The 12,772-nt window shown below is 42.2% G+C and overlaps 1 protein-coding gene across 3 annotated transcripts; it reads right to left on the bottom strand.

Moving 5' to 3' along the window:
• Window positions 1-660: 660 nt before the first annotated feature.
• On the bottom strand, window positions 661-11,005 carry Il1rn (interleukin 1 receptor antagonist). Of its 3 annotated transcripts, none has more exons than XM_045147923.1 (5): window positions 10,880-11,005; window positions 5,418-5,469; window positions 3,804-3,892; window positions 2,663-2,775; window positions 661-1,987 (listed from the first exon to the last, which is right to left on the bottom strand). In XM_045147923.1, the coding sequence occupies exons 1-5, from the start codon at window positions 10,887-10,889 to the stop codon at window positions 1,772-1,774; spliced, it is 480 nt and encodes a 159-aa protein (XP_045003858.1). In that variant the 5' UTR covers window positions 10,890-11,005; the 3' UTR covers window positions 661-1,771. The 3 variants fall into 3 exon arrangements, with proteins under 3 accessions (XP_045003858.1, XP_045003859.1, XP_004669822.1); XM_045147924.1 differs by lacking the exon at window positions 10,880-11,005 and adding an exon at window positions 5,615-5,662; XM_004669765.3 differs by lacking the exon at window positions 10,880-11,005 and having other exon boundaries at window positions 5,418-5,561.
• Between the last annotated feature and the right edge of the window lie 1,767 nt (window positions 11,006-12,772).

Genomic DNA, 12,772 nt, shown 5'->3' with positions numbered 1-12,772 from the left:
TGGGGACTAAACTTATGTCCTCATGCTTTCAAGGGAAGTACTTTATTGACTGAGCCATTTCCCCAGCCCATACATTAATGGAGAAATTAAGTCACTGATATTTTTAACCAGCACATCCACACATGAGAAGCAGGAGTTAGGACTACAGGATCTCAGGACACATTTGAGTGTCTAGTTTCCCTCCTTGTTTGTTCATAACTTATGTTTTGCTGCTTGACAAGGTTCATACAAAGTATCTGAGCTTTTTTGATTTTTGTGCCCACATGATGTTTGTTAAGAGCCACCATTTGGATGACGATAGCTGTGTTTTAGTCTTTGTGATTTTAGCATGGGATGCTGAATTGAGTGTGGATATGTGACCTATGTGTTTATTATTGAGCGATGGGCATCTGAGTTGATTTCATTTAATGGGCTCATTGTGACAGTGATGCTCAAAATGTTCCAGGTAGGAGCACTTATCTTATGTTACCTAGGGAGAATGAAGACCAAGGAGTAATGAGGATCTGACAGGGGAGGATCTGGGACCTGGCATCTTCCCTAGCACTCTATGACTAGATACTGGCCAATTAAGGATCACAGCCAGCAAAGTAGACATTTTCAAAGTTTTATTGTAAAATGGAGTTAAGGTCATAGGAGAACTAAGAACCTTCCCATCCAGGACATACACCAACTATTCCCTGAGTGTCTGCTAAGGACCAAGGCAAGTGGTTATTCAAGCAGTGACCTGAGACACACAGAAGTGATAGCCCTGTTCTCCAGAGCTTACAGTCTGGAAGAGAGGACAGACAGAAGCACAGCCTCTTCCACACAAGTCTCAGTGCCAAAAATGCTAAAATGGTCAAGAAGTGGTTTATGGATTCATCCTTCAGCAAACTAGGATGCACTGGGGAGTCACACATGCACAGTGTGGAGTAGGTAACTTCTCCATGTAGCTGCAGGAGATCTGGAGTGGAGGTGGTGCTTGAGCCAGGCAGAGGGACTCATTGAGAAATTTCAAAAAGAAAGATATTATGGGGACAACATGGTCCACCAACTTTTATATTTTATAGTAAAGAAAGGAAAAAAGAAAAACTTACTTCCTATTTTCCTATGCTTTCAGTCATTGTGCAAAGGCAAAAAGTTTTAATCCCTAGGTCCTCTCAGCAAGGATCCACATGAAGGACTCCCCTTCACACTGCATAATGTTACCTAACTAAAAATCAGTATGCTCCCCTTCATTTCCATTTTCAAGAACCTTAGAAACTTCCCTATGAACTGGAGGTGTAGGTTGGTGGTACAGCACATACTTAGCCTGTGTGAGGTCCTGGATTTAATTCTAAGCCCCCAAAATGAACAAACATAACAAAAACAAAAATCTTCCCCATGGACCAACACAGGTTGGTAAAACAGGATAAAGGAGATACCTGGTGGGGATGATAAGAGACCTGGTGGATCTATAGACACATGGAGCAGAGGTAGATGAGCAAAGTGGAGGGAGTGGAGAGCATCCAGATGGTGCAGGTGGTCTAGGCTTCCCCAAGAGTGCAGCGGTAACAGGGAAGTGTTTTGAGCAAAGGGCTATTATGACCTACTTTTTGTAATCATGTAAGCATGGAAGTTCGGTTTACTGATAGAGTGCAGACAAGGACCTACAGGACAAGACCAGGTCTTGTGCCTCCTTTCACTGTTCACCCTGCAAATAAAGGTCCTTAGACTCCAGTGGTGGCCAGAGTGAGGAGGCAGTCCCCGGAGTCATTAATAGCCTAGGATTGAGGACAGGTCTGGGCAGGAATTACTGGTCCTCTTGGAAGTAGAATTTGGTTATCATGATGGGTGCTTCAGGTGTGTTGGTGAAGCCGACGGGCTGATCAGCCTCCAATGCTGTGCTAAGGAACCAGCCCCTGCAGGCAGCAGACTCAAAGCTGGTGGTGGGGCCTTTTTCTGAGCGGATGAAGATGAAGCGCTTATCTTGTTCTTTGTTCTTGCTCAGGTCAGTGATGTTAACTTCCTGGAAATAAAGAGATACTCAGTGTATTGCTAAGGGCCTAGGAAGTCCTGTGATGTTCATCTCCACACCTCCCAGGATGATGTAGCCCCCTGGTGGCTGAGAAATGATAGCTTTGTACCCAGTCAGAGATCCCAGGCTCCAGGTTTCTTATAGCAGCACTGATACAAAGGGTTGCCCCATCATCATATCTTGGCATTAGAAATCTGACCATGCTAATCATGGTCCAATAAATCTGGTAAATTCATGACCCCATCACTATAATAAAGTATAATAGTAGTGATCTTCCATGGTCAATGCCTCCTCCTAGGTTCAAACCATTGAGAAGTGCTCTCTCACATTGAGCCCACACTTAGTCACATGATCAACCTTTGCCCATAAGAACACGCAGATATAAATTTAATAAGCCCTTTCATATGGAGGCTTGTCTTCCTGGAATAATCTTTCATGAAAGACAACCAACTGGGAGACTGTAGGAAGAAGAGAAAGTATGAACACACACTTTGGATACCTAGAACCAGCCAAGCATGCTATGGAAACAGCTGCAAGAGTAATCCCAGCTTGTTCCTGCGCATGAAACAAAAGGGTGCCACTAATGTCCACAGATTTATAAGAATAGCTGGCACTTGTATTAAGATGTCACATTAGAGTGGATTGATTCCTGAGACAGAAACTTACCTCCAACTGGAGCCTGATGTCATCCCCAGACTTGACACAGGACAGGCACAGCTTCCCCCCATGGATCCCCAAGAACAAAGTATGAGGGTCAACAGATACTACGTCCATCTTTTCTGGAGAAGAACAGAGGGAAGGGTCAGGATGAAAGAAGAGTGAGGAAAAGACCTTGGGTATGTTCTCTCTTGATCTCTTCCTGCAACTAAAATCTCAAGACTTGATATCAGGAGAATATCAAGACTCCATCTCCTCGGTCTACATACAAACAGACGATACAGCCAAACATACTACTCCTGAAGATCAGTCTGTTAGATTCTGCTCTACATTGTTTTTGTCCTCCCCTTACTTTCCCTGGGACACACAGGTGTTCCTGGTCAACAGGGATGCTGCAGATAGGGAAAGTGACACACAAAGTCAAACATGCAGACTTTGAGTCCACTTTTCCACATTTACTGCCTTTGTATAGCAATAAAAAACTCAGCTTCTTTGTGCCTCAGCATGTTCACTGGGAGGATTATCAGAAAAGCAGGAAAGGCTAGTCTTAGCATCTCTGGGTAAGGCAAGAAAGAGAGAATAAGGGCTGAGAAAAAGTGGGGAGATAAAGACAATGCCCTTCTAGAATCCCAAAGAGCCCCAAATGCTTTCAACCAACTGCTCTAATCTCACTAAATGGAAAACTAAGGAATCTGTTAGTAAAATTTATTCAAATTCATTTAGCTTGTCTGGTGTGTGGACTAATATATGATGAGTGAGGTATCTACTACAAAATGATACCACCTAGCCAGGTATATGGTATATTAGTCTTGGGTATGTCTAGGATTTGAATGACATAGTGGCTTATATATAGAAGGAAGGGAAGTGGCTATGTATAGAAGGAAGGGAAGAGTCAGGCTTTCTGGCTGGTCCCTTCCTGTCTTATATGTATCTCTAGGGCACTGTCTGTAGGTCATGGGTCTTCATTCTTATTCCTCTACCTCTCCCCATCCACTGTGGTCACCCCTATATGTGCACTGCACTGGTCATGTCTCCAGCTTAAAATTCAATAGGGATTAGAGCTGAAGAAGCAAATCATGATGGTGTAGACTTCAGGGACAAAATGCATGACCCCATGGCCATCAACATTGCATTATTGATACCCACTCACCTTCTAATTTAGTATTTGGCCCCTGCAAGTATCCAGCAATTAGCTGGTTGTTCCTCAGGTAGAAGGTCTTCTGGTGAATATCCCAGATTCTGAAAAGCGAAAGGGATCCAGCTATAGCACACAGTTCTATGTGCTCTGCACCAGCCCTAGTCCCTCAAAGCTCTCCTAATTTTCATCCAGCTCTGACATGTGTTGGTATTTAGTGTACACACAGTACAGACAAGGAGACTGAGGCTAACACTGTGTAAGAGATGGGCCCAACTCCACAGCTGCCGACTTGGAAATTTCCTTATCTCTCTCTTCATCTCTTACCTTAGACCACCAGAATAGGCAGAGCATGCCATAAGAATATTATCAGCCATCAGAAACTCTCTCTCTCTCTCTCCATATATATATATATGGAGAGAGTTGGATTGATTTATATATATATATATATATATATATATATATATATATATATATATATATACACAAAATGACAGCCATCATGTGATTTTTGAGTTCCTGAATTGCTGTTGACATGACTAAAGATTCACATTTTTAATATTTTAAAAATATTTTTCTATTTTCCTTTGTCAAAATGTAAATTTAAATAACAACCTGAGACAAGTGGTCATCATAGCAGAGTGTTCAGTGTTCAAGGGACAGAACAATGTGCAGCTCACCTACTCTTAGTCTTGGACTTAGAGCCTGTCACTATACTTTCCTCTGTTTATCAAAGACCTGCTGTAGGTCAGGCAGGGGCAGCTGCTCTGGGGGCCAAGTCAAGTAGCTTGGGCAGCCCATGAGCTCAGGACAGGGTGATGGACAAACGAAAGTGCTATGAGTATGTGAACATTTGCCCTTTGGCAATTAGCCTCAGCCCCAAGAGTCTCCAAATTGAAGGGATTCAATATCCCCATGAGAAGAATCCAAGGGCATCTCCTGGGTCTGCTAAGACAAAGGCAGCAAGAAACACTCACAAAGCAGGCAGTTCCCATGTCTGTGAGATGGACTTCCCTCAGACCGGCTACATGTGCATACTCAGTACTCACAGAGGCCCAGTCTGCAACCTTGGGCCAGAAGCAGACAAGGTCAAGATGGAAGTGACCCAACACAGACTAGGAAGGATCAAGGGCAGAGGGCATGCACCAATAACCTCATTATTATTTTTTATCAGTGTAATAGCCTGCCATTTTTACTACAGAGTCAATGCCCTTTCCCAAAGCTCTGACCCGATTTCAAAGTCATAATCATTTTCAGGTGCTTCACAGAATACTGTTATAGTCTCATTCTCATACAGATTGGGAAAATGAAGCCCTAGGACAGTTTCCTTCAACAAATCAACACAGACAGGTTTTGGTCTCTTGGTCTGAGTCTTTGGGCTATATCTTGCCATAGCATCCCACTCTGCCTCAGCCAAAGGCCAGCATGATGCCTGGGTTCTTGCTTACCACTCACTGAACAACTAAGTGCTTGGGAAAGTTAGTCAGGTCAGCATAACTAGGGTATTTTGAAATGCAGGCCCAATTCAATCCAAATTCTCAAATACTGAACAGTCTGTGTCCCTGGATGGCTAGGATGTGGCTCTGCTCCTTGGCTAGTTGTACAACCTCATGTTTTGAAATGACTTACCTGAAGGCTTGCATCTTGTAAGGTCTTCTCCCAGAAGGGCGGCAGGCTGCCTCTGAGTGGAAAAGCAGGAAAATGAGAAAAGAGATTAGGTTACTATAGGGGCCCTTGCAGATTTCCATCCTGAAGCCACAGTAAGGCAGTAGAGATTGCCATTTCAAGGCCCGGGGTTTCTGCTTATAAAGAAAGTAGTCATTTACCCAAGGCAGCTATTGTCACTCTGTCCTACTCTAACAAGTGGAAATACCCTCATATTTCCAAAAAGAGAAACACTTGCTTTTGTCACTTTCAGCCCTGCTGAGTGTCGCAATGGTATGTTGTAACCAATCTCCTCCCCTTTTTCCCCTGTGCAATTTCCCCAAAATTGAGATTTCTATTTCCCCTTCATGGTGTTCCTGGGAAGAATAGCAGAATGAAAACTGAACCCTCTCATTTGCCTGACAGGTACTCTGAGGTTTGTTGATTTTATTAAAAAACAAACAAACAAACAGGTCTGGGCAGAAATTAATCGCTTTCATCACGAAGCCAACTAATACAGCTTCCAGCACAAGGGAATGCCTCATGTCATTTTGTGTTCTTTGGATGAGAGAGCACTTGCTGGACTCTGGACAAGGCAGGACCCACTAGTAAATATTTGGTGCACGGTGAGCCATTCAGGTTTTGACACAATTACTTGGCTCAGCTATCATGGTGCAAAGGCTGCCTTAGATGATCTGTAAGCCAGAAACCCTAAGAACTCCACCACAATGTTATAAGCCATAAGACAAGCTAAATTTAGCCCATGCTCTAGAGATAATGAGTCCCTCTCAAGAGGTACTTTAAAGCCTATCGTGCATCTTTCAGAGGTGCCTTGAAAATCAACTCTCCCAAGTTCTGGTACTAGAAAAGTGGAGAGAACTCAGCAAGTAGAAACAAATTCTGACTCCCCCTATGCCACCTGTCATTGCTATCCATGTGACCTTGAACAAGTCACTTCATTTGCATGTGTCTTTGCCTCCCAATTCTCAGGATGAGGATGATCATGTCTTCCTTGCATTTTGGAGAAAGAAAGAAAAAAAGAAAGCAAGAAAGTTAGCTCTTATCCCAAAATAGACATTAATAAAAAGTAACTTCCTTTCATCTAATATTCTAGATGTAGAAAGTTAAGCATGTTTCTTTTTTATGGTTATAAAAATGCTGAAGAGTTTCTGTCCAATTTACCTGATGAAGAATGTTTCACATAAGTTTAGCTACATCATTTTTAGAACTGTGGATTCAAGCTTAGGTGTCATCTTATTCCATCCTATCAGTATTTTAAAGAGATCCAGAAAAATAGAGTAAGGAAAGGGGATCTGCCTATGTTCACAGATCTCATTAATGGCAAACATCATATGATCCACAGCACAGAGTCACCCCTCTAAAATTGATCTTGCTGCACTTGATTTTATTTTCAACCAAATACATTGAAATGTGCGCAAATGAGGGTTCAATCTTTCAATAACGAAAGCTTATAGCAAGTCTTAAAAAAAAACACCTCTTTTTTCAGGGCAAATGGAACATTTTCTGCTAATATTATCCCAGGTTATTGTTTTGAGAGGTGAAAGATCCCTGAACTGTCCTCACAAACTTTATGGTCTTAGGTGAGTTATTCAGTATCTTTGAATCATTGTAGAGAAATAACATCTACCTTTGTGAGCAAGGGGGTATTGTTTGTTCATTTCTTTGTTTGCTTTGAGCTGCTTTCATGAGGCTAGGTGATGCGTATGAGCCTGCCTAGTTATTTGCTACTTCCAGAAACTGTTGAAATAAGGTTTAAAGTTTCTGGAAGTTTTATTAGTCATGAGGTGCATAATGTTGTCATCACACCTGTTGGAAGGGGAAGCAGCCAGTATTCAATTGCCACAAGTTCTTTCTTATGGTATTTCAGATGCTGTCTTGAGCTCTTAAATCAGAACTTTCTCAAAAAGTGTTCTTACCCTAGGAGTGGATGAAGTCACTGCTGTTAACTGACCAGATAAACATGCCATTCCCATCAAGTTGCCTTCTAAGCATATTTATTATAACCATAGATTAGTGCTGGTAACACCTGTGGTCAGAGAAGCTTCTTTTTGCAGATGGCGATGTCTACTGGGGAGACAAAACTTGCCCAAGTGCTGAGAATAAGTGAATTGAGAGAGCTCAATGCTGAGGAAACATTGTGGAAGTGCTGAGAGCAAGAATGTAAGAAGCAGAGGATAAAAAGGAGGATCTTGGACTTACCACCTACCTCCACAAGACTTCCACAAGAATGAGCTAATTAAGATTTGGACATGCATGATGGAAAGGGATGAAAAACAACAGTCACCAAGAAGACTTATTTAAAAGGGTCTGGTTGAAAGAAGTTCAATGAAAGAGGATGGCTGAGGTGGGGGACAAAAGAAACTATTCTGAGGGGATTATGATCAAATTAACTTATTTTAATTTACAATGAAAATGTCCTTAAAGATTGAGGAAGAGAAGTGGAATGTCACAGCAGACGGAGGAGGTCCACACTGGCCTCACTCCAGAGAACAATCCAAGTAAAAGTCCCACCCATACTGAAGCTCTTAAATAAATGTTTTTCTGATCCAAATGCAAAGAGAAGGGTTATACCAGAAGGTTGGGGCTCCCAGACTTTTCAGATCTGTGCTCTTATCCTATGATTCCTTGCCAAAGGTCTCTAATATTTCATTTCTGGGTATGCAGGGAGAGAATCTTTCTACTGATCCAGGTCTTAATCCATTACCATCTTAAACCATTACCATCATTTCTGAGCTGGGCCACCTCAAACACTGTGAAGACTGATTTGGTGTCAGTATCATTATCCATTTGATGGTGCGGATAAAAGAAGCCATATCATGGGTTGCTATAAGGATTAAATAAAGTGCTGCATACATTTGATGTACTTAGCCCTGACCCTGGAACATGCAAATTACTCAAACAGTAATGATTGCACATGGTTCTTTAACCCAGGTAAAGTGGGAAAGATGGGGCTGGAGAGATTGCTTAATGGTTATGTTATTTTCCTGTTAAGGAACCAGGTTCAATTCCCCAGTGCCCACGTAAACCAGATGCACAAGGTGGCACATGCACCTGGAGTTCATTTGGAAGGAGTAGAGGCCCTGGGCTGCCCATTCTCTCTATATATGCCTCTCTCTCAAGTAAGTAAATAAAATAATTTAAAAGTGGGAGAGATGAATCACAGGCCCTAACACTTACATCCCTGCCCCAAACACCCAGTCTCCCTGCTCTGCACAGAAAAACACCTCCCTGTGTACTAATCCATGCTGTTTCTCTATATACTGATTCACCAGGTTTTCATGTGCTGGTACAAGTGACTGTGACCCAAAAGAGTGGGTCCACACACTTTTGGCCACAGTTCCACTCTTAGTTCTGTCTTATGGCCTGAAAACTGTTTGTGTCCCTGGGACACCACAGGACATCTCTGACATTTCATCTCAGTTCTGAGTACTTAGCCCCTAACTGTGCCCTCAGTGAAGCTTTTGATCACAGCATACAGTGGACTCTGGTGTCTCAAACAGTACTTGATTGACTTCCTTCTGAGCTACTGTCATCACAATCATCATCTAGTGCCTTCTACATACTAAGTCCTGTACTACTAGACACTGGTGTCAACAAACACTATTAGGACTTGTTTTAAAGGGTTCTGTTGAGCAGATAGGAAAACAAAGCTTTCTATATCTTAGGAGTGTAGTAGTTAGCAATGGGCAGCTATAAAAACATTGAAGGTTATAAAGAAAAGTGCTGCCATGTATGAACCATGGGGCCTTAAGTGTTCTTTATAAATAAAATGTGGAATCACCCTTTACACATGCTTTATGTTGATGCCAATAAGTTAAGCACATCAGGGGCTAGATGGCAAGTGTCCAATAACTGTTAATTATTTCTCAATCTCAGTTGATTATATACTTCAGTTCTAGAGTTTCCATTTGGTTCCCTTTTTTGTATAGTTTGTAGTTGTATGTCAAAAGTTTCAAACTTGGACTGTAGCTTAAGAAGTTAAGGTGCTTTCCTGAGAAGCCTAAGGACCCAGGTTCAATTCCCTAGTACCCACATAAGCCAGATGCACAAGGTGGTGCATGTGTCTGGAATTTGTTTGCAGTGGCTAGAGGCCTTGGCATGGGCCTTCTCTCCCTCCCTCTCTCCCTCCTTCTATCTCTCTGTCTGTCTTTGCCTCTTTCTTTCTCTCTCAAATATATATATTTAAAAATTCCATTCTTATCTTTCATGTATTTGGACATATTTATAAGTAGGTTTTTTAAAGACTGCCCTGATAACTCCATTATTTGAATACATGTTGAGTCATCAGATTGATTGGATTTAGAATCACTGTGGAAACAAATCTATGGGTGTGTCTGGGAGTGCATTTTCTGTATTAGATTAATTGAGGTGGGAAGATCTACCCTCAATGCAGATGGTACCATTCCATGAGCAGGGATTCTAGACTGAATAAGGAGAATAGAGGAAGCTGAGTAGTAATACCATTGCTCACTGCTTCTTGACTGTGGACACAATGTGACCCATTGCCCCATGCTCCTACCACCATGCCTTCCCCACCATTGTAGTTTTTGCTGAGATATTTTGTAAAGCAATGAAAAAAGTAGCTATAACAGTCTTCTTCTATTTTCTGGGTTTTTTCTTGTTGTTGTTGTTGTTGTTGTTAAAACTCAGGTTGTCTTACACATGTGCTATGGTTTGATTGTGTCTCCCAAAAGGTTCATGTGGTATAGAGACTTTGCTCCCAGGGTGGTGTTATTGGAAGGTGGTAGAAATTTTAAAGATAAGGCATTGGAGATCATTGGAGGCCTGCTCATGAAGGTAAATTGGTCTTAGTATTCCTCTTTCTTAATCTTAGCTTCCTATTGATAAAGTAGACATTCCCTTTGACACCTGGTAGCCCCAAAGGAGTCCACCCAGTCTTGGACTGGAGCCTCTAAAACCTAAACCAACAAAATCTCTTCTCTCTGTAAGTAAATTATCTCAAGAATTTTATTATGTAAAGGCAAAACCTAGTTATTTTTCATTTGCTCCTGAACACTGTTTGTTTAAAAAGCTAGAGATTATTCAAGGGTGTGATATTATTTTCATGCTGAGATGAGTCACTTTGCTCTTGCTGGGCGACTGGGCCTAAAAAGAGTACTGCAGCTCCAGGCACCTTCACATCCAAACAGGACAGATGAGTCACAAATAGATTTGTGTACATTAAAGGGCTAGTATAGATCTGATATGTTTCTAACTTTCTGGGAATACAACCCCAATTTGTGGAGTTTTTCAGAGACCTTCCTCCTAAGAAGAACATAAAGTACAAGTTTTAGTCAGTTTGTTCTCATCCTTAGCCAAGTCCCATGAATCTTCAAAAGCTCAGCTGGAAGAGAGGACTGCTGGGATTTAACTTAGCACCTCACTCATATTTTTCAGAAGAACAAATATGATTACAAAGAGCTTACCTAAAGCCATGGAAAGGCCTGGTAGAATACAAGATCTTCTGTAGTCTTGCAGCTTCTTGTTCCAGACAAAGCAGCTACAAATAAAGGAGCACCCAGTAATGGACGCTCCCAGCTGCAGCTGCTCCTCCTTCCTGTCTACCTAAGCAGAGTAAGTGGGGAGCCAGCTCCTCCCACACACCCACACAGAGCCCATCAGCCCAGTAGGTGATTTGCTGCTGACTGATGCCAAGCCAGGTCCAGCTTCTAAAAAGGTGACTCAGGCTTGCAGAAGCCAAACTGGTTCTTATCTGTATAAAAATAGAGGTCACATGTGGGAAATGAGATGAATTTATAGGGCTGAGCCTTTGTGCCCACCCCAAACACAACTCTTACCAGTCCATGCATGCATGGGTGAATTCATCCAAAAGTTTTTTTTTTTTTTTTTAATCCTGTGTATAGGCCATTTAATAGGCACTGGGAGCAATTCAGGCAAGGTTTCTGGTATTCTAAGTGAGGAAAGTAGATATGACATGAGTAAAATAAACTAACTTCCTTTCTGTATGTCTGTGTAAATGGCATGTGTGTATGTGTTTGTCCATGTGTGGAGGACAGAGATCAACACTGAGGGGTGTTAATCAGTTGCTCTCCATTTTACTCTTTAAGATAGACTCTCACTGAACTTAGAGCTCACTGATTCAGCTAGACCAGCTAGTCAATAAGCCCAGATATCCGCCCCCCCCCACCACTTTTTTTCTGGGATTACACATTCATGCCTTCACTCTCGGCACTTTACATGGATCTGAACACAGGTCCTCATGCTTGCATGAAAACATTTTACCCATTGAGACGTTCCCCCCACTCTAGCTCAAATAAACTAACTTCCTATGGGGGTAAGTAGAAATTCAAAACATGATATGCTTCGGCGTAACTGAGATGGGTGGATACTTTAGAAAAAGTGGCCAGGAAAGTCCTCTCTGAGGGGATGACATCTGAGCTGGGGAAGAGGAAGAATATTTTAGGTGGATGGAGGCAAAGGCCCTGGGCTTGGATTTTAATGGTTTGAGCACCATGCAGAAGCCATGTGGTTACAGCATATGGAGCAGCAAAACACTGGCTCCTTCTTCCTCTTATGCTGAGGCTCTGCGCCACCACCACCATGCTGTCCAGAGGGTTATGCATACTCCCCCAACTTTCTCTAAAAGCTCCTCATGTCCTGAGACCTGTTCCTTGACTGTCATTCAGGACTAACCTGCTGTGGCTTCATGTTCCCGTGTCCTGCCATTACAGAACAGATAACTTGTGGGTGCCTGTAACTGTTGGGCTGATAGATGGGGAGTAATGGCAAGAACTCCATGGGGCTGGTCCCTAGGACTGTGAGCCTGCTCATGTTATTCAGTCCTCCAGGTCTATTTTGATAGTAGAAAAATGAGTCTGACCCTCCCTGTTCTACCTCAGACCTGGGACTGACTGGAAAGATAAATGAAATGCAGACTATACAATGTTTTAGAAATTATGTGTATTAATTATGTGCCTTGCTCCAGGCAGTATCTTTTTTAACATTTAAAAAATTTTACTTATTTACTTTTATTAATTTGAGAGGAAGCAAAGAGGGAGGGAGGGAGGGAGAGAGAGAGAGAAAGAGAAAGGAAGGAAGGAATGAAGAAAGAAAGGAAGAAAGAAAGAAAGAAAGAAAGAAAGAAAGAAAGAAAGAAAGAAAGGGAGAGAGGGAGGAGATTGGATATGCCAAAGCCTCTAGCCATTGCAAACAAACTCTAGATTCATGCACCATCATGTGAATCTGGATTTTTTAGGTACTGGAGAATGAAACATGGGCCCTTAGGGTCCTTAGGCTTTCCAGGCAAGAGCCTTAACTGCTAAGTCATCTCTCTGCCTCCAGGCAGTATCTTTTTGTTT

The sequence above is a fragment of the Jaculus jaculus genome, chromosome 4 (genome assembly GCF_020740685.1).
Source record: "Jaculus jaculus isolate mJacJac1 chromosome 4, mJacJac1.mat.Y.cur, whole genome shotgun sequence".
NCBI classification, from domain to species: Eukaryota; Metazoa; Chordata; class Mammalia; order Rodentia; family Dipodidae; genus Jaculus; species Jaculus jaculus.
Note: the sequence above shows the minus strand (reverse complement) of the source record. Positions and strands in the feature narration are given on the sequence as shown.

What these genes read in the sequence shown, in the direction of transcription:
- Il1rn (XM_004669765.3), bottom strand. Translation starts at nt 5,536, where the DNA reads ATGGAAATCTGCAAGGGCCCCTATAGTAACCTAATCTCTTTTCTCATT. An exon ending in GCCAAATACTAAATTAGAAG is followed by an intron (nt 2,776 to 3,803) that starts GTGAGTGGGTAT and finishes GTTCTTCTCCAG; the next exon opens with AAAAGATGGACGTAGTATCT. An exon ending in ACATCAGGCTCCAGTTGGAG is followed by an intron (nt 1,988 to 2,662) that starts GTAAGTTTCTGT and finishes CTTTATTTCCAG; the next exon opens with GAAGTTAACATCACTGACCT.